Here is a 23684-nt window from a genome sequence, read left to right as displayed (position 1 = left end):
AGAAGGACCCGCAGGGGGTGTGGCGACCGGGAGCGTTTTACTCCAGGAAGCTCAGCAAGTCCGAGCAGAACTACACCATCTGGGACAGGAAGTTGCTGGCCATTCATGCAGCGTTCAAAGCGTGGAGGCACTTCCTGATCGGCGCCAAGCACACGGTGCAGGTTTGCACGGACCACAAGAATCTGGAGCACTGGCGCACGGCACAGTTCCTAAACCAGAGGCAGATACGTTGGGCTGAGTTCTTTGCGAACTTCGACTTCCGCATAGAGTATGTCCCGGGGGACACTAACATCATGGCGGACGCTCTCTCCCGTAAGCCACAGTATCTGGAGGACGCAACGCCAGCGGCCGCCATGCACATCTTCGCACCAACAGTGTGGGCGTGCGCCGCGGCAACCGTGGACCTGGAGGCGGTGCGACGAGCGTTGCAGGATGACTCCTTCGCGCAAGCAAATATGGCAGAGGTGCAAAGGGGCAAGGCAGCGGCCGACGGTTTCCAGCTAAGAGATGGATTGCTCATCCGTAAAGGGGCCATCTACGTGCCGGGAGACGACCTTCGCGCCAAGGTGCTGCAGCAGCTGCACGACGCGCCCACTGCCGGGCACTTTGGCAAGGAGAAGACGGTGGAATTAGTCGCCAGGGATTTCTGGTGGCCTGGAATGAGAGGGGAGGTCGCAGACTACGTGGCGAGGTGTGACACCTGCCAGAGGGCCAAGCCAGTGCACAGACCGCCGGCCGGACTGTTGGAACCGCTGCAAACTCCGGTCGAACCTTGGGAAAGGGTGGCCCTGGACTTTGTCACGGATCTGCCCAGCTCGAGGGGCAAGACGGCAGTGCTGGTGGTGGTGGACCTGTTTTCCAAGATGGCACATTTCATTCCGTGTGCTAAGGTGGCCACGGCGGAGCAAACCGCCAAACTGTTCATAGACCACGTGTTCAGGGTTCACGGTCTGCCACGGTCTATTCTGTCCGACCGGGGGCGGCAGTTCATCTCGAATTTCTGGCAGAAGCTGATGGGCTTCCTGAACGTCAAGATCAACCTGGCGTCGGCGAGACACCCGCAGACCAACGGGCAAGCGGAGCGGGTCAATGCCATCATGCAGCAGTACCTGAGATGTTATGCAAATCAACAGCCTGCGACGTGGGTGGATTATCTGCCGCTTGCCGAGTTCGCCTACAACAACACGAAGCACGTGTCCACGGGGGTCACGCCGTTCTTCGCCAACAACGGGAGGCACCCCAGAACCTTCCCGGGACTGGAAAGAATGGGGGAGGGGGAGCCGCAGACAGCAGATGCGTTCGCGTCGGAGCTGCAGGAAGTCCACGATCAGCTGAGGCGCCACCTGGAGCTGGCCAAGCACGCATACAAGGTACAAGCGGACAAACACAGAAGGGTTGGCGAAGAGCTCCACGTGGGAGACTGGGTCTGGTTAGCAGCCCACGCAGTGCCGGCCAGGTCGTTGGCCAAGAAGAAACTAGGGCATAAACAACTGGGGCCCTACCAAGTCGAAGAGCAGGTCAACCCGGTAGCTTTCAGACTGGCACTTCCGGTGGGTTCCAGAATGCATCCGGTGTTCCACAGATCGGTGCTCACTCCCTACAAGGCACCGCACAGGTTCCAGGAACCCGGAACGGCGCCGAGTCCGGTCAGAGACAGAACAGGGCACGCGGGAGTGGCACAGAAGGAGCGCATCAACGAAGTCACGGAGATTTTGGACTCCAGATGGGGGGAAGAGGGGGTAGAATACTTTCTCGCCAAGGAGGGCACCCCGGCCAGTGCGAACAGCTGGGTGCCGGGCTACGCCTTGGACGAACCTCTGCTCAAAGACGAGTTTCATGCCCTCTTCCCACATAGACCAATGCCAGCAGACTTTTTCAACGACTGGCTTTTCACGCCCACGCTTTCGGCCAGCACGTTCCGGGGGTTCGACTCGGACGAGGACCCGACACGAGACGTCCGTTCCCCGGAGGGGTCACCCTCGGGATCTGCCTCAGAACCCTCGTATTGGTGGGACGATAGACCAGAGGAGCAGTTCCGCAGAAAGTGGCTGGAATGCCCAGGACGAGCAACGCCGCCAGGAGGAAGTGAGGGAGAGACGGACATGGACGTTTTCGGGGACGACCCTGGTTTCGAGCACGGCGGCACAGAGATGGAAGCGGAGGTGACCGTCGTCGACGAGAGCAGGGAGGAAGACCCGGGAGACTTCAGATGGAGGCCCGCCACGGGAAGCGAACGATATCCGACGTTCGTCCCTTTGCAACAGCAGCACCCAGCTCCAGCACCGGAAGGAGGGGAGGGGGGAATGGGGGGCTTTGAGGGGGGATGGATGTCAGGGGTTTAGGAGCAGAGGCAAGGGCAAGGGAGGAAACAGAGAGCGAAGGGGAGGAGGCAGAAGAAAAGATGAGTGATGACGACGACCCGAGATCTCCGAGTCTTTCCAGTGAATCAGAGGATTCACAGAAAGGAGCACCAGTGGCCAGGGCAAGGGGGGAGTCTAGGGGGGCACCCCAGGAAGATAGAGCCAGAGGGGACTCAGAGGAGAGCAGTTGGAAATCGGGACCAGCGTCACCGCCAGAGAGCAGGGAAGAGGAAGGGAGCCAGGGGGCAAGCGCTGGCAGCTCACCACAGGAGGGAGGGCACGAGTCAGGAGTGGCCACACCTCCATCGGGGAGCGAAGAAACGGTTAAGCGGAAAGTGGAAGGTTGGGCGCGCGCGCCAAGTTCAAATGCAGAGGAAGGCGGCGCAGTAAGCAGCCCGGAAAGGGAGCCAGGTCCTAAAGCCCGGCGCAAGGAGACAGGAGGGTCTGGGGGGTCAGCGTCAGAAGAATCCCGGAAGGAAGAGACCCCGGGGGGTAGAGGGACCCAGAGGAGGACAGTCAGGCGGAAAAGGTGGAGCCGGGCTAGGATATTAAGTTGGTGCACACGGGGCGGAGACTCAGACGGAGCTTCGCCGATCTAGCTACTAGACGTAGAGTTGCACGCAGCAGCTTGAGAATGGAAACTGTAACTCAATAAAGACTTTTACTTAATGATCGCTGGCTAGCGTGATCCTCTGTGAGCTAGGATCTTCAAGCAGCTCTGACAGCATGGAAACGCCGTTTACCTTCCCGCTGGAGCAGTACCTATTTTTATATTTTGATGTGCTTTCGAACTGCTAGGTTGGCAGGAGCTGAGACTGAACAACAGGAGCTCACCCTGTCACTGGGATTTGAACCGCTGACCTTCTGATCGGAAAGCCCTAGGCTCAGTGGTTTACACCACAGCACCACCCGCGTCCTGTATGCAAGGGACCACATCCATGCAATTCCCTTATGTAGCCTTTTTCTACCTTAAGACCATCCATTACTATCTGGAGCGTGTTCTTTCTCTGTTTAGGGAAGCTTTTAATGTTTAATAGAATATTTTATTTTAATATTTTGTTGGAAGCCGCCCAGAGTGGCTGGGGAAACCCAGCCAGATGGGCAGGTTATATATTATTATTATTATTATTATTATTATTACTACTACTATTATTATTATTATTATTATTATCATCATCATTATCATTATCATCATTATTATTGCAACCTCTATACATGCTCCATTGGGAAGAGCTGTACAGCTCGGGGGTGGACAGTCAGGTAGAACTGGGAAAGGCTTTTGCCTGAAACCCTGGAGAATTGCTACCTAACAGTGTATGGACAATAAGGAGTTAGCTGGACCAATGGTCTGACTTGGTATCAGGCAGCTTTCTGTGCACCTGAGATTTTCTCTACAACTTGAGGACTAGAAACTTGACACAAAACTAGGAATTAGAGGTCCACATCTGTGGATGCTGAACTAGACTCCTCACCAATGTAAGAAGAGCCTGCTGGATCAGACCAGTTGCTTATTTAGTCCAGCATCCTGTTCTCCACAGCGGCCAACCAGATGCTTATGGGAAGCACGCTAGTGGGATCTAAGTGCAACAGCGTTCTCCCCTCCTGTGATTTTCCAAAAACTGGCATAACTGGTACGTTCCACATGTAAGGAATCATGGAAGACACCACAGAGCCTATGTATATGAAGAGTGTCCTACTATTTACAAAAGGAAAAACTGCCAGGGCTTTCTAAACAGAGGACAGAAGCAAAAATGGCTGCCTGCCTACCTGTTCATTACACATCTCTGCTTGCAAGTCTTCTCCCTCACACTGACGTCCACCAAAAGCAGGTCTGGAAGGAAAGGACACCTTTGTATATGTGGCAGGAGGAGAGAGGATCTTAATCACACCCGCACTGTACATTTAAAGCAAGTCCTGACCCCAATCCTGGGAACTGTAGTTTCTTAAGGGTGCTGGGAATTGTAGCTCCATGAGGGAGGGAATACAGTCCCCAGGATTCTTTGCATTGGGTGAGTGAAAAATGCTTTAAATGCATGGTGTGTGACCCATCAGATCTCTGTTTCTGAAGTGAAGCTGCTCTCTGAGCATAGACAAGATGCTGGTCAGCACAGACCCGGGACACACCTGGCCGACAAGCAGCTTTGCCCAGGAGTCATGGAAGGACCTATGAATATGCACTGCGCTACTAAGCAGACATTTACTCATCTCGTTTCAATTAAGTGCCGCAGAGGCTGTCCCACTGGGGTGAATGGAGCTTTGCCCCACCATCCTCAGTCCACCTGCATCCAACTCTCTCCCAGGTTCTATGGCTCCCTTTGAACACAGTCCCCCCCAAAAACGCTGCCCTAACAAGGACTTACTCACCTGGGGTTGTTGCACTGTCGCCGCCTGGCCACGATTCCCCCACCACAGCTCCGGGAGCAGGCAGTAAATGCGGTCCAGGTAGACCACTTCCCATGGACCGCTGCAATAGGAATCAGTTCTTCCAAAGATCTACAGCGACCTTTGGAGCACCACTGGAATTGAGAACAGCACGGCCATCAAGCACCAGAACTGCAGCACAACTAAGGCCATGGAGGTGTGAACCCAGAAGGGCCACAGAGAAGCTAAGCAAAATGCATGTAGCTGAACTCTCAATTCCCATCAACCATGACCACAACATCTGGAGGGCTACAGGTTCCTTAGACTGATGGGACTCCCATCAGTTCAAGGCAGCCTGGCCGACATTCAGGGAGCTAGACATCTAGAGGGCCACATTGTCTTCATCCCCATTCTACTGCTGTTTCAAATCAGAAGACCCATTTACCTTATTGATTCCACATTCAGTGCCATCCAGGAGGGGAATGAGGATCCGAGTGCAGCTGGATTGGTCAGCTGGATTAGTGTGGCAAGAAAGAACTTTGCACATATCCTAGAAATAGGAGAAGGGAGGAGGAAGATAGGTGACCTGCTGCTTTATTGGTTATTATTTATTTGACTTAGGGAAAACATGGGAGTGGGGAGTGTAAGGGAAACCACTCCCACAGCCTCAGCACACTGCCACAACACTGGCCTACCTTACTGGGCTGTTGTCCAATATGACAAAGATAACGTACATGACATGCTTTGAACATGCCAAAACACAAAGTGAATCTGAGAGCCAGTGTGGTGGTGTGTCAGATTAGGATCTGGAAGACCAGGGTTCAAATCCCCTTCTCAGCCACAAAGCTCACTGGCTGATCTTGGGCCTCTTACCATCTCTCAGCCTGTCCTACACCACAGAACTGTTGCAAGGATAAAATATGGGGGGGACCGGCGCAAAGGGAGAAGTGGAATGTATGACACCTTGAGCTTTTTGAAGAAAAGATAAGAGAAAAATGTAATACGTAACTGAATTGGAAATGCTATGATTATTTGCATGTAATATCAGCATGATCCAGCAGGTAAATGTAATACATACAATGTCGTGCCTGGAGAAAGTGCAAGCTGTAGCTCCGCCCCCAAAGGCCGTTTTGCACTGCTCATCCACCCCATAATAAAGGCCTGGCTTCCCTCCTGGGATATTATCCTTGAGGTCTGGCAAGTCATTTGTGCAGCTTGCTTGGCCTGTACTGGGGAAAAACCAAGACAGAAAAATTGCTTGTGGATTAGCTTCAAGGAGTGCCAACTGTTATTAAATGTGTAGCCCACCAGTGATCTCTTAAAAAAACCAATGGGTTCCATCATAGTCCAGATGCTAGGGCAGGGCTATGCAGATAGAAGAGGTGGAGTCAGGAGTGGTGTGGCCCGTTTTGCTGCTTGAAGCAGAATGGAAAGTGTTGCCTGGTTGCTGCTGTACCTGCTTCTCTGCCCGCCCTGTTACCTCCACCACTGGTGGAAAAGCGGTCCCTGTATCTGCACCAATTTGCATGAATCTTGCTGAAATCAACCTGGGATATTGACTTTGGGGGCTTCAATCACCTCAGTCCGCTTAATGGTCGAGCCACTCTGGGCGGGGTCATGTAGCTAGGAGATAACTATGCAGATAAGTCTTACCTCAGCTCTCACCGGCTGTCATTGAGTTCTATGGGGCTGAGCAAAGCCACTCCGGGAGAGGCTGTTTATAATATGCAGATGAAGTGGGATGGGCTATTCAGATAGGAGCTGGCTGAGCTCTCAGGGAGTGCAGTTTAGTATTTGCAGATGAAGGAAGTGGGGCTATGAAATTGAAGGCTGACTCAGCTTTCAGTGGCTTCCACTGACTTCTATACACTGGCGGGGTATAGTGCGGGGGGAGCACACTGTCCGTGGCAGTGCGATCCCTGCAGGGTGTCATCGCGGCTGCCCCTCCCCCCGCCCACGCTGGGCGCCATGCCCCTGCAGGCGGTGTGCCCCACCCCCAGGACGCGTGCCAGCCCCGCCCCCGCCTGCTCTCCGCCCCCCCCCCTGCCAGAGCATGAAGCTCCGGCACTGCTTCTATATGAATCATTAACTTGCCCTGGGGCTTTGCTATTGATGAGGTAATAAGATTATAGTAATAATAAAAAAAGGATGGAAAAGGAAGATTCCCTTATAGCAGGAGATATTTACCCAGTTTTATTTCCCCACACCCTGTGGAGAACAGATCCTGAAATACAGCGGTACCTCGGGTTACATACGCTTCAGGTTACATATGCTTCAGGTTACAGACTCCGCCAACCCAGAAATAGTACCTCGGGTTAAGAACTTTGCTTCAGGATGAGAACAGAAATCGCGCGGCAGCGCAGCAGCAGTGGGAGGCCCCATTAGCTAAAGTGGTGCTTCAGGTTAAGAACAGTTTCATGTTAAGAACAGACCTCCGGAATGAATTAAGTACGTAACCAGAGGTACCACTGTAACTTCTCCATGTCTATAGGTAAAGGACCCCTGGACAGTTAAGTCCAGTCAAAGACGACTATGGGGTTGTGGCACTCATCTCGCTTCAGGCCGAGGGAACCAGTGTTTGTACACCAACAGCTTTCCGGGTCATGGGGCCAGCATGACTAAACCGCTTCTGGCGTAACAGGACACCATGACAAGTGCCAGAGCACACAGAAACGCCATTTACCTTCCTGCCACAGTGGTACCTATTTATCTGCTCGCGCTGGTATGCTTTTGAACTGCTAGGATGGCAGAAGCTGGGACAAAGCAACGGGAGCTCACGCCGTCACGCAGATTCAAACCGCCAACCTTCTGATCGGCAAGCCCAAGAGGCTCAGTGGTTTAGACCACAGCGCTAGTGGTGGTCTTCCTGTATATAGACTGATGTGATCCCAGAATCCCATTCTTAAAATGATCTATAAAAAGTGTATGTGACTTCTCTTGCCTGGTGTTTTGTTCCCATTAACTGTGTGCCCAGGACCAAGTGAAGGATGGTCCATTAGGTGGTGAGCAGGGCACAGCCCTGCCAATCTCAGTCTCCCCCACCCTCCGGCATATCCCACCTGCCTGCCTTCTTACTTACAATCATTCCAGGGGGTGGGAGCACTCAGCAGGGCGGATTATGGGGGGAAAACAAAAATTAGTTGGCTCTGCCTAATGCTGGCTGGCTCTCCCTACTGTTGTGCTCCTACCAGTCCCAAGGAACACCGATCCACCACTGCCCAAGAGGTTGCAAAAGACATGGTCCGAAGGGCCCCTTGGCCCTTTTACCTGACAAAGGCTAAGAACTGCTCTCTGCTACAGGCGGACCAGGTCAAATCCACACTGTTGTGGCCACCTTCAGAGCCCATGATGTGCCCATCGCCTGCACATCGGTTCCCTTCTCCGTCATGCTGGATCCCAAAGCTGCAATGAAAATAAAAAGGGAAGGAATGAAAGGTAGGAAGTGTGAATAGGTGTGTGTGTGTATGTGTGTGAGAAAGAGAAAGAGAGAATGAGAGAATGAATCTGAACTTAAATTCTGTGGTTTATTACTGCAAATCATGGCATGAACCTTGCTTGACCCTTGTACCAGCCTTATCACAAACATATTCTAAAAGCCAGGCAGGAAGACATCCTGACGCCAGTTGCCACTAAAGTCTGTTCAACACCGGAATGAATGGCATCAAGTTAATGGTGAGATAATTTTAAGGCAGCAGGTAGAAAAAAAGGATGGGCAGGTTTAGTCAATTGCTTACTTGGAACATATTCTTTCAACCTTTTGTTTTAAGCAAAACACAGAGAGTGGGAAGCAGGCAAGAAACTGAGATAAGATCAATAGCACAATAACTCTGGAAATTTAGGAATTGTTCATCTCAAGCCCCCCCCCTTCTCCACTAGAGGGCTTTGGTGAATTTAAAATTCCCTAGATTTTCAAGTTAGATAGCTCTCATAGCTCCAACAGCAAAGAGCTTACTCAGCACTCCCATGCCTGCTTTGCTTTAAGGTTGGGTGTACTCCCCCCCCCCCGCCTTGCTCTCTGCTTTACTTTCAGTGTGAGTTCTATAGCAAAATTCTCACTTTTCTAGGTTTTTAAAAACAATTGGGGAATCTTTTACTCTTCAGATCAAGGTGTGGACATATGAAATAATTTGCTGCCAGCTGAATAGTAATTTTGCTGTAGCATTTACCGTATTTTTCACCCTATAGGACGCACTTTCCCCCCTCCAAAAAGGATGGGGAAATGTGTGTGCGTCCTATGGGGCGAATGCAGGCTTTCGCTGAAGCCTGGAGAGCGAGAGGGGTTGGTGTGCACCGACCCCTCTCGCTCTCCAGGCTTCAGGAAACTGCGTAAGCCGCAGGAGCCCTCCCCCAGCTTGCACAGAGCTGCCTCTTATCCCGAAGCTGCGACGCACTCAGCAGTCGCGCCGGGGCTTCAGGTAGCTCCGTGCAAGCCGCGGGAGGGCTCCCGCAGCTTGCGCAGAGCCACCTCTTATCCCGAAGCCCCGGCGCGCTGGGCAGTCACGTCGGGTCTTTGTGTAGCTCTGTGCAAGCCACGGGAGGGGTCCGGGTAGCTCTGCGCAAGCCGCAGGAGGGTTCCTGCAGCTTGCGCAGAGCTGCCTCTTATCCCGAAGCCCCGGCGCGCTGGTCAGTCGCGCCGGGGCTTCGGGTAGCTCCACACAAGCCACGGGAGCCCTCCCCCGGCTTGCGCAGAGCTGCCTCTTATCCTGAAGCCCCGGCGCGCTGGGCAGTTGCGCCGGGGCTTCGGGTAGCTCCGCGCAAGCCACGGGAGGGCTCCCACGGCTTGCACAGAGCAGCCTGTTCTGGGGGCTGGGGTTGGGGGAAGCTCGGGCTTCCCCCGCCCCAGCCCCGCACCTGGGGGGGGGGGAATAACTTTTTTTTCTTTATTTCCCCCCAAAAAAACTAGGTGCGCCTTATGGGCCGGTGCGTCCTATGGGGCGCAAAATACAGATATATATTCTGTCACTTTCATTTCATATAACAAACCAAGCTTTATTCCTTTGTGCAAGAACTTCTATGGGTATAGGTTTAAGGGTAAAACACATATTCGTAAATGGACAAACGTTATAACTCCAGCAAAAGAGCCCAAATCTCTCTGTAATGTGTGTATGAATACATGTGAGTGCTGGATATGTAGGTGGGTACAGACAGATGCTTGTAACTCCCCCCCCAACCCCCAGTTTTTCCAGGTTGAAGACAGATCATGCACTCTGACTGTATTCACACCATATATTAAAATAAAGTGTTCATTCTATTAAGTTGTAGGTGGACATAGCAGTCGGCCTGCTTTTATAAGCAGCCGGCTGTCAACATTGTAACAACAACCCAGGGTTTCCCGCCTAAATTAACTGACGTGGACCTGAGTGAAAACTACGGTATATACGTACACAATACCCCTGGTGGCCAGGGTGAAAACTTCAATAGATAACACATTCTTTGCTGTTTGAATTGTATTGCATGGTTTTAAATTAGAAAAGTGAAATAAAAGCACCCAGAAGCATAGCTGTCAACTTTCGGATTTGAAAATAAGGGATCAGCAGCATTACCTGTCCCAGGGACAGTCTACGGGATATCTAACAATCCGGGATAGCAGCAGGAAGCAGTGGGAAATGGTGCTGAAATAAGGGAATTTCCCGCAAAAAAAGGGAAGGTTGACAGCTATGCCCAGGAGTCACATAGAAAAAATATCAGAGGCTGTATACAAACCACAAAGCACAAAGCAGTTTATTCCTTGCAGAGCTACATTTCCAGGCACCCTCAGCAAACAACAGCTGCCAAGATTCTTTGAGCAAAGTCATGTGTTTTAAATGTGTTTTGGATGCGCTTTAAATGTATGCCGGGGATCTGCCCTTAGCTCTGTATGTTCCCTCAAAACACAAGAGGACTTCCAGCCTTCATTACATATCTTTAGGCACCGGGCAAAAACATTTCTCTAAAACCAGGCCTTTGGCTGATTAAACATTCTATGGCCTTTTCAGTGCATTTATGAAAGGGGGGGGTATTGATTTGTTTTTGATCATGCATTTTGTGTTTTCATTTGGTCTTTTTAATGTTGTGAACTGCCCTGTGCAGTGGCGTAGCGTGGGTTGTCAGCACCCGGGGCAAGGCAAGTAATTTGCGCCCCCTAACCCGTGGATTTGCGCCCCCTAACTCGTGGATTTGCGCCCCCTAACCTTAACCCCCAGGTGTTGCGCCCGGTGCGGCCGGCCCCCCGTGCACGCTATGCCACTGAGATGACCTCCTATTCCCTTCACAGAGCTACAGTTCCCTGAGTTCCCTGTGAAGAGGGATCAACTATTAAACCACACTGGAATTGTAGCTCTGTGAGGCAGGGGCATGAGAACTGGGACCTTATTGGTGGTGGCTCCATGCTTGTGACACACCCTTTCAAGTTATTTGCATATGTCTGCCATCAGTGCAGCTGGACTTTTTATATAAAAACCACACATTTCCAGGATCTTTGTCCTTGAAAGATTTAATAGGGCAACTGGCCTGAAACTTTTGTTTTAGTTTTGTGTTGTTGCTGGCTTTTATCTAATATTAAGTTTGTTTTCATTCACTACAATGGCCCTTTGCTAGCCTGTGGGTTAGTTAAGGGACCTGGTTTGACTGGTTCTTGATTTGTTTTTGTTTTTAATCGAAATGTAATATTGCATTTTGTGTTTGCCGTAAGCTGCCTTCCTTGCAAGAGTGTTGCTCTAAAAGGTGGTCTGAAAACATTCAAATAAATAAAAGCAGATAGATAGAATGAAACTCTTTGCAAAAAGTGCACCCTCTCTTCATTCAAGAGTGGAATGGAGGGCATGGCTGCCCAGCCAACTGGGTACAGGAGCACTCTGTGCTGTACCATTTTGTTGCAGAGCCCATTTGCTCGTTCTCTGGTATGTTTGCATTTCTAAGCAGAGTTTACTTTTGTAGAAGTCAGTGTCTTTAAAAAGTGTTTTGCAAAGGCTGATTAAGTTGGGGACAGTGCCTGAGACACTTGCTTACGACTTGAAAGAGCTTCTCCCTTGCTGCGCCCAGCCCTGGATACCTGTTCCCAGTTGCTTCTCTGTGATGTGATTTCTTACTCATGGTTTAGGGCACACCTGATAGTGGGGTTGAACTTTGCTCCTGCTGTACTTTGCTCCCTATGTTTAAACTTGTTGAGTAATCTTTCCTCAAGCTGGTATTCCTCACCCCCAGGCCACTCTTTCTGTTCCTTGGATCTCTCTTCATGCAACATCCCTCACTAGCCAAGTGTTGACCCCTCCTTGAGCCGAGGCACCAGGTTGCCCACAAGATTGAGGGGGCCCGGCAGATTGAGGGGGTTGCCCCCAAGATTGAGGGGCCCCGACATCACAGGCACGATTCATGTGCAACTTCATGTCCTCAGAAGGAGGCCAAGCACTCTGGCGGAGGCTGGGTGCCAGTGGAATAGCATGGGTTGTCAGCACCCGGGGCAAGGCAAGTAATTTGCGCCCCCTAACCCGTGGGTTTGCGCCTCCTAAACCGTGGATTTGCACCCCTAACCCCCAGATGTTGCACCCGGTGCGGCCGGCCCCCCTGCACCCCCCACGCTAAGCCACTGGCCCTGTGATCTTCGGATGAAGGGTTGTATACAAGTTCAATAAATAACAATGATGAGATTAATTCCTTGCCCACTGACCTGTGACCGATCTCGTGGGCAATGGTAACTCCCAGACCAAATCCAGTGTCCTCGGTGATGATGCAGCTCCATGAACTGGAACAGGCCCCGCCCAGCTGAGTGACACCACGCACTTGCTTGTTTCCATCAGGTAATTCCAGGTCAAATCTAAAGCAAAACAGGTAAAGAGGAAGAACACTAGAACAATTGGGGGGGGGGAGCTCCTCCAGAATGTGTTTTGTGGGAGTGCAAGTGCATACTGGAAAATTTAGGTTGTGCACAATTAAAGTGGGATTAAAGAACTCTGTTGCCCTAGTGCAACAAATCTACTTTTAAACAAAGTTTGACTTTTTTGAAGTTAGGAAAGTGGGGGGGGGGGATGCATTGAAAAGTGCAGCATTAAGAAATGACTAATGGAAAGACATATAAACTTCCTGCAAGCAAATCAAGATGGATGTTCAATAAAGACAGGCATTGTCTAACCTCTGTGTAAGTTTTGTGCAAGCAGATCAGGGCAATTGCTCAGTAAATATGTTGTCTCAAGGAGCCCGGGCAGATGGAGAGATAGGAAACCAGTGGCTCTCCCCATGCTGTTGGACTACGATTCCCATTATCCCCTTTCCACTAGCTGTATTGGCTGGGGCTGATGGGACTTAAGAGTCTGGAGGGCCACAGTTTTTTCTATCCCTGGACAAGGCTATCAAGAGCTGCTTTGCAGTTCCATGGGCATTGTAAGACCTACTGAACTGCTAAGTTCCAGCACTGGGTGCTCTCACGCCATCCATGTAGGGACCATGTGCTCACGGGAGAGGTTCAGGCAAGCAAAACTTGGAACACACTGGGCCTATGGTCCACCTTCCATTACACATCACTCAAAGAAAGGAGAGAGAGCTTAATTTACCTGGTCACGTACAGAACTAGATCTGCATGGTGAGGATCCGAATCATTCTCAGGGTTGACTTTCCCAGCCCATGTGCAAATGCTGATGATTGAGGAAGTGATGTTGGTAGAGATGTTGATGCCTTCCTAGAGAGAGGGTGTTCACTGAGGCCACTTTAGTCTCAGGGGTGCCCTTGTAAAACTCAGCAGGGAGGAGGATGGGCACAAACGAGAATTAGTTGTCTCTGGTTCTCAACGGCTATGGCTCTGCTTGTCATGGACTGGGGCTCCATCTACTGTTTGGGCTCCTTGCCTCCCCCTACCCATCCCAATGGCCAACAACCACCCAATTAGGGACGTCATTCGTGAGTTGGATTCATTTCATTTACCATTCACGAGTTATTGATCCTAGCTTGGCCCACGGCTCACTTTAATATTGTAATCTAAGTGCTAGTTTGTTCCTGCGTGATGAGGGTTCTGGATCTGAGTGTACACAGATCCATATGAGGTTAATAGGCCAGGAGGTTCCCAGTAGGGCACGCTACTGATAAAAGTCCCTAGAACCTGATGCATTTAGGAGACGGACTCACTGTGCGAGAGGTCCCTACGGAGGGTGTCATGCGTCAGGGTCAACTAAAACCTGGAGCTGACTAGGGCTGGGTGATATCTGCTTTTCAACATTGTGATGTATCACCAGCCAAACATTAATAATAATAATAATTTTTATTTATACCCCGCCCTCCCCAGCCAAGGCCGGGCTTAGAGCGGCTTACAAGCAATAATAAAAACAAGTTGAATGATTACAACTTAAAAACAAAATTAAAATACAACATTAAAATATTGAAACATTAAAATATTAATATTTTAATATTAATAAAATTATTTCCTTCTCCTCGCAGGAGGAGAAGGAAAAGAAAAGAAAAAAGAGAGGGAGGGAATCAAATTGGCTCCAAGCCAAAGGCCAGGCGGAACAACTCTGTCTTACAGGCCCTGCAGAAAGAAATCAGATCCTGCAGGGCCCTGGTCTCATGAGGCAGAGCGTTCCACATTGTGATATATATATATATATATATATATATATATATATGCAGGTTTTGGTGTCCTCGGGTGTCTTCCCGTGTAAAAGTTGGGGTGTCTAGGCGACGTTTCGACGAGGTCTCACTCGTCATCTTCAGGCTGGTGCTTTCGGCTTCTTGTTATGCCCTATGCAGAATCCATCTCTTCACACGTTACAAACTCCTTCCAGTTCATAGAAACAATAAAGAAGCAAAACCTACATCCCGATGACCTACTTGTGAGCTTCGATGTTGTATCTCTCTTCACACAAGTGCCCATTAATGAAGCCTTGACAGCCATTCAAAACAAATACAATCCCCCCGAATACATCCTGGACCTGACCAACCACTGCCTAACCAACACGTACTTCATCCACAATGGACAAAGATACAAACAGATAGAAGGAGCACCTATGGGATCACCCCTCTCACCGGTCATCGCAAATCTGTACATGGAACACTTTGAAACCAATGCTTTAGACAAGTCAGAACACAAACCCAAACTTTGGCTCAGATATGTTGACGACACCTTTGTAATTTGGCCACACGGGAAAGAAAAACTAGATAGCTTCCTCACACATCTCAACAGCCTACACCCCAAAATACAATTCACTATGGAAATAGAAGCCAACAACCAGCTTCCCTTCCTTGACGTCCTAATCTACAAAAAACCTGATGGCTCCCTAGGACACACTATCTACCGGAAAAAAACACACACCAACCGCTACTTACATGCTCAATCACACCACCACCCTGCACAAATAAACTCCGTAGCCAAGACCCTCATCTCCAGAACCAAACGCCTGGCTGACAAAGACCACTTGACAACTGAGTTACAGAATCTCTCAAATGTGTTAATCGCCAATGGATACCAGCAAAACAGGGTTAAGAAGCTAATCCAAAAAGAAACACCCCCCAAAAACCAAGACACGGAAGAAAACAATGGCATGGCCCTCCTTCCTTATATCAAGGGCACTACAGATAAAATTAGCAAAATCCTCCATAAACACAATATCAAAACAGCCTTTTGCACCAACCAAAAAATAGCCAATATCCTCAGAAACCCCAAAGATAAAATCCAGTTGGAAAACCAAGGGGTCTATGAAATACCCTGCAAAGTCTGCCCAGCCACGTACATTGGACAAACAAACAGACGAATAAATGCACGTATCGCAGAACACAAGAATGCCGTCAAAAAAGAAGAAAAATCTTCCTCTCTTTTCCAACACATGAAAGAAACAGGACACGAAATTAATTTTGCAGATTCCAAATTGCTCTTTAACATGGAACATCACCACAAGAGAATAATCATGGAAGCCATCGAGATAGAGAAACACCCTCACAACATGAACAAGCGTGACGACACGTCCCGCCTGCCAGACATCTGGAAATTAGCCCTCCCCACAAAAACCGACACCAGATCCAGAGACACACAGAACGCCACCACCAATCAACCACACCAGACCCAAACCCAGACCCTCTCCACAGATAAATTACAGACACCATCCAGTAACCAAACCATAGTGGCAACTCCGGATGCTGCACCCCCCTGCAATCCCTACACAGATCTGGCTGGCACAGGGCACAAAACCACAGCTCGCCCCTATACACGAAGCCAAGCCAAAGCACAACTAAGTGCAGTACAGCCATCTTCCCAGAAAAACTCTTCACAAATTCAAGAGGTCAAGACACGAAGGCTTTAGCAACTAATCCACACCTAATGACCCACCTAAGTGGTACTCAGAATATCACTCAAAAAATCACTCAAGATATCCCTCAAGTAATTAAGGAACAAAAGAAGAAAAGAACACTAGCCTGGGAACTTCCCCTCTGCCCAGAACTTTTGAGGCAATACACCACACCCCTCTACAGTATTTATAGGAACTCAAACACTGAGATCCCGCTCTGTTCCAGTAACAAGAAGCCGAAAGCACCAGCCTGAAGATGACGAGTGAGACCTCGTCGAAACGTCGCCTAGACACCCCAACTTTTACACGGGAAGACACCCGAGGACACCAAAACCTGCATTCCTGTACCCGTGAAAATCTACGAAAACAAATATATATATATATATATATATATATAAAATGATGTCTGAAAATGAAGAGGAAGGAGGACTTCAAAGCGGTTTGAACTATCTCAGTACAGTAGTCAACTAGCGCTCCACAGCCATTCCTCCTTTGTACCACATTGTAGTTTCTATCTGCACTGATAGGACAGCATATACCGATAGTATCATCTCGCCTCAGCACCTCTCACTGCCCCCAAGCAGACGCGCTGGTTCCCTTCTAGTCTTCCCCATGGACCTCACTGCTTCATGCTGCGCCTCATGGTGCCAGCGCCACAACCAGTCCCACAACCTCCATCTTTCGGGCAGCCGCTTGAGGGGAAATGGGCACCGCCGCTACCACCAAACCACCATGAAGGCCTGGGCCTGGAGGTGAGGAAGAGGAGCTAGCACTGCTCTTGCCGCTGCTCCCTGCGTGCTGCCTCCTCAGGGGCTCAAAGGACTCGGCCATGCCTCCGCTTCCCAGCGCCAAGTGTGAGGCAGAAAGGAGGAGGCAGCCCACTTGTTTGGCTGGAGAAGGGATGGCGCTGGCAGGCAAGTGCGCAGGTGGGCGAGCGAGTGAGTGACCACTCCCGTATCTATGGGGATGGCTGGGCAGTGGAGGGAGGGAGGGAGGAGGCCTCAGGTGGCCTTGCATGGCTCTCTGAGGAGAGCTGAGGACTGAGGAGGCCATGCATGAAACACTGGTGACACCTGCTGGCTTTCACAGTATATTGCCTTGCCTAAAATCGTGAATTTGTCACTGTGATGCAGGTTTCAAAACCATTTTCGGGTGATTAATCAATATATTGCCCATGCCTAGAGCCGACACGGTCTTCATTTATTTATACCTCAGGTTCAGTGAGGACAATCATTTGGACTAGGTGAACCCTGAACTGTGCTCCCAGTGACACATCTCGAAGAAGCTCTGCTCCCTGTTGAGAAAAAGAAAGAAAGCTTAAGGCAAGGGTGGGGAACATGTGGCTCTCTTAGATATTGTAGGACTACAGCTCCCATCAGCCCCAGCATAGCCAACCCTCATAGATGGAAGTTTTAATCTAACTTTACATGGAGGGCTACAAGTCCCTGGTTTAAGACAAAGCTATGAGCATATCAACAGCTGTAGATGAATTACAGTGCAGAACACAAGCCATTTCAACTTGTTCTGTGAAGCTTTGGAAGGAAAGGGCCACCTTTTAAACACTGGTTTTTTGCATTCTCTGTTGCAATAAATGTGAGAGCTAAAACAGTCTCAGAAACGCTGTTACATGCTCGGAAAAAGTCAGAAGCCCAAGGCAGTACAAGTTCCTCAACTAAGTTTATTCAACATTTGTCAGTGACAATAGCTCACTCATAGGAACACAAGAACCAAACTGACTGGACGATAATAATGCCAAGCATGAACTGACCGTTGACAGTTGACAGTTGACAGTTGACAGTTGATAGTTGACAGTTGAAAGTGCATGCACTTACTTGCCATTAGAACGTTTGTCTACCAACGCTTATATGATTGGGTAGAACATGCATTGTAACATAAAATGTATTAAACCCAATACATGCTTAACTGAATGGAACCTCCAGATCCAGGGGCAGACTATCTCTGGATTCCAGTTGCTGGGGGGAAAGGAGGAAGAGCAAAGGAGGAGGCTTGGCTTTTTGGAAGCCCATGGCTGGCCACCATGGAAGTGAAACAGAGTGCTAAAATAAAACAAACATTTGGTCTGATGAAGCAAGGGTTTTACTGTGGGTGGAGGGGAGGAAGCAAACCTCCAGCGCTATCAGGATGTTGGCAGAGTTTGCTAGATGTTATTGATGTATAGATATCATTGCGTCACACCTATTTTTTGTGCTCTAGCTACTAGTGCGTTCATGCCCTGCTTGCAAACTTCTTGTTAGGGCATCAGGCTAGCCCTTGGGATCTGAGAATCCTGCTCTTAGATAAGCTTTTCGCCTGATCCAGCAGGACCTTTTAAAATTTTTTAGTGTAGCATCACATAAAAGATACAAACTGCCACTGGATCAGGAAAAGAAGGGGGGAGAGAGGGAGAGAGAGAGAGAGAGAGAGAGAGAGAGAGAGAGAGAGAGAGAGAGAGAACACCTGCATACAGCCAGAGAGCAACTCACAATGTTCACGTTGGTGAGGATGTACCTCTCGGTATCTTCTTTGTGGAACTGAAAGACATCTGGGCCCACGACAACCAAAAGCTCCAAGTGTTTCACGTCCCCTTCAGTCCCTCTGCGGTATCGGGACGGGAACCTCCGCCCTGCAATAGCACACAGACTGAATCCCTCAAGAGCTTCTGCCAAGCCAGTAAATAGTACTGAGCTATTTGGACCAGTGCTCAGAGCCGATATGATGCTGCTTCCTTTGTTCGCCTAATATACACATTGTTTACAGTTTTCTCTGATATAATCCAGTTTAATAATAATAATAATAATAATAATAATAATAATAATAATAATTTATTTATACCCCCGCCCATCTGGCTGGGTTTTCCCAGCCACTCTGGGAGGCTTCCAGCAAAATATTAAAATACAATAATTCATCAAATATTAAAAGCTTCCCTAAACAGGGCTGCCTTCAGATCTATGGATGTCATTATCGCTAAAGTATTCCATACATACTATATACATTTTTAAAAGTATTACTTGGCTGGAGACCTGCATTGCGAATTTCAGGGGGTGTCTGCAATTTGATTTGCATATTGTTTCAGAGGACAGGTAGGTTCAAGTTTACTGTACTGAATTTCTTCCCCATTCCTACTCTGAACAACATAGACTGACACGCAGACCAGACCCCCTGGTTCTTGACAAGGTTCTGACAAAAATGCCTACCTGTCTGTGTTGTTTTGTTGTTCTGTTGAGTCCTTAAGATGACGTGAGGTTTGGGAAGGAGTGGGCCCATCAGCAGCCCTTGGTCTTGTCTTCTAACTGGCTTAATGTGAATTTTAGCACCATGGACAATGACAAATCCTTGCTAGGAGGAGGTAAAAACATAAGAAAGAAGAATCTCCTGGATCAAGCCAAGGACCCATCTACTCCAGCACCCGCCTCTGACAGTGGCCTGCAGGAAACTCACAAGCAGGCCTGAGCACAAAAACACTGGGGCAGTCTCTAGCAACTGGTATTCGGAAGTATTGTTGCCTCGGCTGTGGAGGCAGAGCCTAGCCATCATGGCTAGTAGCCACTGAAAGCCTTATCCTCTGTGAGTTTCTCCAGCCCTCTTTTAAACCATCCGAACTGGTAGCCATCATTGCCTACTCTGGGAATGAGTTCCATAGTTTAATTATGTGATATGATTATGATTATTAAATTAGATTTATATTCTTCCCTTGCTGTCAAAGAAGCCCAGGCTGGCAAACCAAAAACCCACTCACCCCCCCCCCTGATAGCTGAGATGTTATGGTTATAAGAAATAGAGAATTGCAGCTGTAAACTATAATTTTAAAGAATGCATAACGAAAATGAGCGAACCAATTGAACGAAGGGTTGCTGAGAAAGGGTTAACATAAGGATGCAGAAAAAGGGAGGTGTGGGGAAGTCCGGGAAAGAAGGTTTATGAAAATAAGTTTAAGAAATTATACATGTTTATTTGTTTGTATGTCTTGTATGGTTTTGTTTTGTTATTTGTCTTATTATATGTTTGGAAAATTAATAAAAATTATTATTAAAAAAAAAAACCCACTCACCCCCACCCCAAAAAGTATGGTAATACCTCTCAATTAATGATGTTAAAAAAAATGTAAAATATATAGAAACAATCACATATCCTCACAGCTAATAATTTCAAAGTTGCCAGAAACAGTATCAGCCAGATGCTTTTCACAAAGAACCACCACTGAGAAGGCCCTGTCCCAGGTCAGCACCAACTTGATAACCCCCAAAGCCAACATCACCAACAGCGGCTCCCCTGCCAATCTTGGAGCTCAAGCTGATGTATTTAGATACTTGCAGAAATGTGATATTTGCCTGCCTCGTGGGGGATCTTTGCTTTCTAAAACATTCTGAGACTAAACTCACCAGCTGCCCTTCACAATATGTCACTTGGCCTTCTGCACCTGGAGGACTGAGGACCTGTCCCCCAGCAAAACAGTTGCCCCAGAAACGGCGTAGCAAACTGCCGGATGAGCTCAGCCTTCGGTTGCTCACGAAGGATGTGGAAAAGAGGGCTTGGTCCTCTGGGAATTTGAAGGCAAAGACTTCCCCTGAGGCTCTGAATAAGCAAAGTTGGGTTTTGCAAGATGTCCGTCCAGCATGGCCCTCTTCACAGGAGCAAGTCAGGTATACCACTTTGAACTCTGGCACTGTGGAAATTGGGAGTGGAAACACCTGGCGTTAATAAAAGCAATAGATATTGATGAAGAATTCAAACAAGTGCAGTGATTCTTTAACCAGGTCTTTGGCTGATTGACATTCAAATGCTCTTTTACAATGTGTGTGTGTGAGGGGGGGGGTGCTATTTGGTTGTTTTTGTTTCATTTTGATTGTGTATTTTGTTGTGATTTTATCCTGTGAACTGTCCTGAGACCCATGTGTATAGGGTGGTATACAAATTTTAATAATCATACACACGCACGCGCACACACACACACGCACACACAGCATCCCCTCCTCCCTCCAAACCCAGGTTACAAAGTTGGTAGCCAATAGAAGGCTTCCCCCCTGCAATTGCAGAGCAGACAACCTATTTGAACCCAGACTGGGCTTGCTAAATCAAAAGCAGGGTAGTAGTTAACTTCTTACCTTCAAAAACTGAATTGGTGCCAAAATATGAGGAAGTGTCATGAGTTTCCAAAGAATCCAGAAACGTCTGCAAGGGGCGAGAGGGCAGGGAGAGAGTCAGAAACTATGAATGCGTGGACCTGACTCTTGGCTTGATGGGATGCCCTTTGAAGAAGTGGAGTTGGATGATAGAGCACCCCCTCCAATGCAGACAGGGAACCTGGGTACTATGAGGGGTAAACCAGAGGGGCCTTCTTCAGATGACAGCCTGCCTGACGAAACTGCAGTACGGAGGGTCCCAATCCCTACCCACCCTCCTAAGTTGGGTGTATTTGAGGGCCATTTTTAAAAGCAAGAAAGTGTAGTCACATATTTGGAATGAAAGATGTGTGTGTGCTGCTTAAGAGATGGCTAGTTTGTGTGTCATTGATTATGATTTTAAAGCAGGACTTGGGAACCTATAATTGTCAAGAGGATAGGGACTGGTCTGGCATGTCCCTATATTATCTGACAGTTGTCTCCTTAGCGGCTACCTTTGTGAACAGGCCTTTGTGTAACTAAAGAGGTCAAATACAGATACCGTGTTGACATGGAAACTAAATAGCCAGGACCCTTAACAAAAAAATAGCCCAGCTCTAAAAGGAGCCAAGTGTCAGGAGCCTTTACCCCAAAAGGCACCCCTAACATTCTAAGTAAGCTTGTGTCACTTGTAAAAGGTTTATTTAACCCCCCCCCCATAATCCCTTGCAAATCTTTGATATTTTTGGTGTATTTTTCTTTTTGTAAATCTACCAAAGAATAAAATCAAATAAAGATTAAGGTGTTTTTTTCCAGGAAGGTGGAAGGCATGTGTGCTGTGTCCCATTGGTGAAGTGGTGATGGCACCCACCCTTCTTCTGATAGGAAATGCTGGGGGGGGGGGTGGAATGGGGATTTGAGGAGGGTCACTTGGGAGGTGGGGAGAAATGTCCCTATTTTCATCTGAGGAGTATTGGAGAGTGTGCCAGAACCTCTGCTGACATTGGCTGTAAATAAAAACTGCAGTTGAAAGGACTTGTGCTTGAACTTTCTACTCCTCCCACCCTCTTGTTTTTTTCCTTGTGTGCTGTGTGTGTTTTTAGATTGTGATACTTGAGGGCTGGGGCCATCTTAGTGTTTATCTTTGTAAGCTGCTCTGACAAGTCTGTGGTTAAAGAGGTCCAAGTACCATAATAAATAAATTTTAAGTGTCTTGTTCAGAGACAACACTACAGCAATACATTCCCCCTTCACTCACTGCAATGATCTGGGCTTATATATTTTTTCAACCTAGTATCTGACTGAGTGCTTCTTTCCATGCATGAAACTAGCCACACAAAAACTGCTGACTAGATGGTGCCATTCATAGAGATGCGGGAGCAGAGAGCAGGCTCAAAGCTGAGGAGGGCAAATTAATGGAGGTTTACCACTGAACTACCCCACAGTTTTATTTAAAGAGCTGGATCAACTCCATCAAGTATTTCTTTTGCAGGAGGAAATGAACTCTTTCCCTTGCAGCCCTGTTTTCTACAGGTCAAACTTACCCGTTGGGTTCTTGACAGCCAGCAAACTCCCAAGGGGAACACTGCACAAAATACCACCCAGGTATTTAGGGTCATGATGATACCAGCAGGATCTACAATGTACACCTCGGAGCAAGTGAGAAACTCTGGGCTTCCTTTTGGCCTTTTCGTGTCATGGAGCAGAATCAACAAACGGCAGAGAGTTTAAACAAGTGAGGTGGGGCATTTCAGGGGAAAGGGTATTTTTCTGCTGCAGCTGGGGGCTCTGCCAAAGGAGCTGAAGGGCGGAGGAAGGCTTGTGCAATGTTTGCACAGACTGACCTCAGCCAAACAATCAGTGATGGAAATAGGAGCTTTGGGATGGGTTATTTTGAAAATGCACACACAGCAAAACAAGACAGAAAAGAGAAGCCCAGGAGTGCAGGGGGGTGGAAGAGGCATTTGTTCTACTTTCAAGCAGATTCCCGGTTTGTGTCAACCAGGGATGGAAGGCTCTTGTCAATTTTGGTCATTTCAGTTTCTCATTTTTCCAATCTTTAATCAATTCTCCATATTTATGAAGCAGTTTGCAAACTTTTAAAAACCCTCACAAAAATTCTACGGCACTGTGGTGTCAATTTCTTGTATTAAAACACATATTTCTCTGCAGTTTTGACTAGTGTAAACATTTTTGCAAGCATTTTTTCCTAATTTTTCTGTTATGTACTGAGTTGAATAGGATCCAAACGGCAGCAGTCTGATTGGTCCTAGAACAATAGGATCCAAATTGCAGCAGTCTGATTGGTCCTAGAAGAATAGGATTCAGAATGCAGCAGTCTGATTGGTCCAAGAACAATGCAGCAGTATGATTGGTTGGCAGGAACCACCCAATCATGCTCCAGGTATAAGTGAATCCACAACCTGATTGGCTTACAGTAGAATTCCAGAATTAACCAATCATGTGAAGCCCATTGTGTAAATAATGTATATAAAGCAGATACTTTGAGGGGACTTTCATTCATTCCTCCTCACCACTATGAGCTGAATAAAGAGCATGAAATCACTTTGCGACTCTGAGTATATTTCAGTTTCTGTGTTATTTTCACTAATACATTC

General features: G+C 48.3%; 1 protein-coding gene across 9 annotated transcripts in view; it reads right to left on the bottom strand.

Annotated features, from left to right (window-relative positions):
• ADAMTS13 (ADAM metallopeptidase with thrombospondin type 1 motif 13) overlaps positions 1-22807 on the bottom strand; it is a 45894-nt gene extending 23087 nt beyond the window's left edge. Inside the window, exons 1-13 of one of the 9 annotated variants that reach the window (XR_014521519.1) lie at positions 22611-22807; positions 21070-21136; positions 20347-20630; positions 19162-19303; positions 18451-18590; positions 17178-17261; positions 13247-13371; positions 12367-12513; positions 7989-8123; positions 5800-5950; positions 5167-5271; positions 4725-4876; positions 4128-4191 (exon numbers count right to left, since the gene is read on the bottom strand). Coding sequence is in view for 7 of the 9 variants with exons in the window: in XM_083485495.1 (XP_083341621.1) it covers positions 4128-4191; positions 4725-4876; positions 5167-5271; positions 5800-5950; positions 7989-8123; positions 12367-12513; positions 13247-13371; positions 17178-17261; positions 18451-18590; positions 19162-19303; positions 20347-20630; positions 21070-21136; positions 22611-22685 (1671 nt within the window). In the remaining 2 variants the exon portion in view is untranslated. The other 8 variants (XR_014521520.1, XM_083485495.1, XM_083485494.1 and 5 more) reach the window with 8 other exon arrangements.
• Between the last annotated feature and the right edge of the window lie 877 nt (positions 22808-23684).

The sequence above is a fragment of the Podarcis liolepis genome (genome assembly GCF_965112155.1).
Source record: "Podarcis liolepis genome assembly, chromosome: Z".
NCBI lineage: Eukaryota > Metazoa > Chordata > Lepidosauria > Squamata > Lacertidae > Podarcis > Podarcis liolepis.
This window is presented reverse-complemented; position numbering and strand designations above follow the sequence as displayed.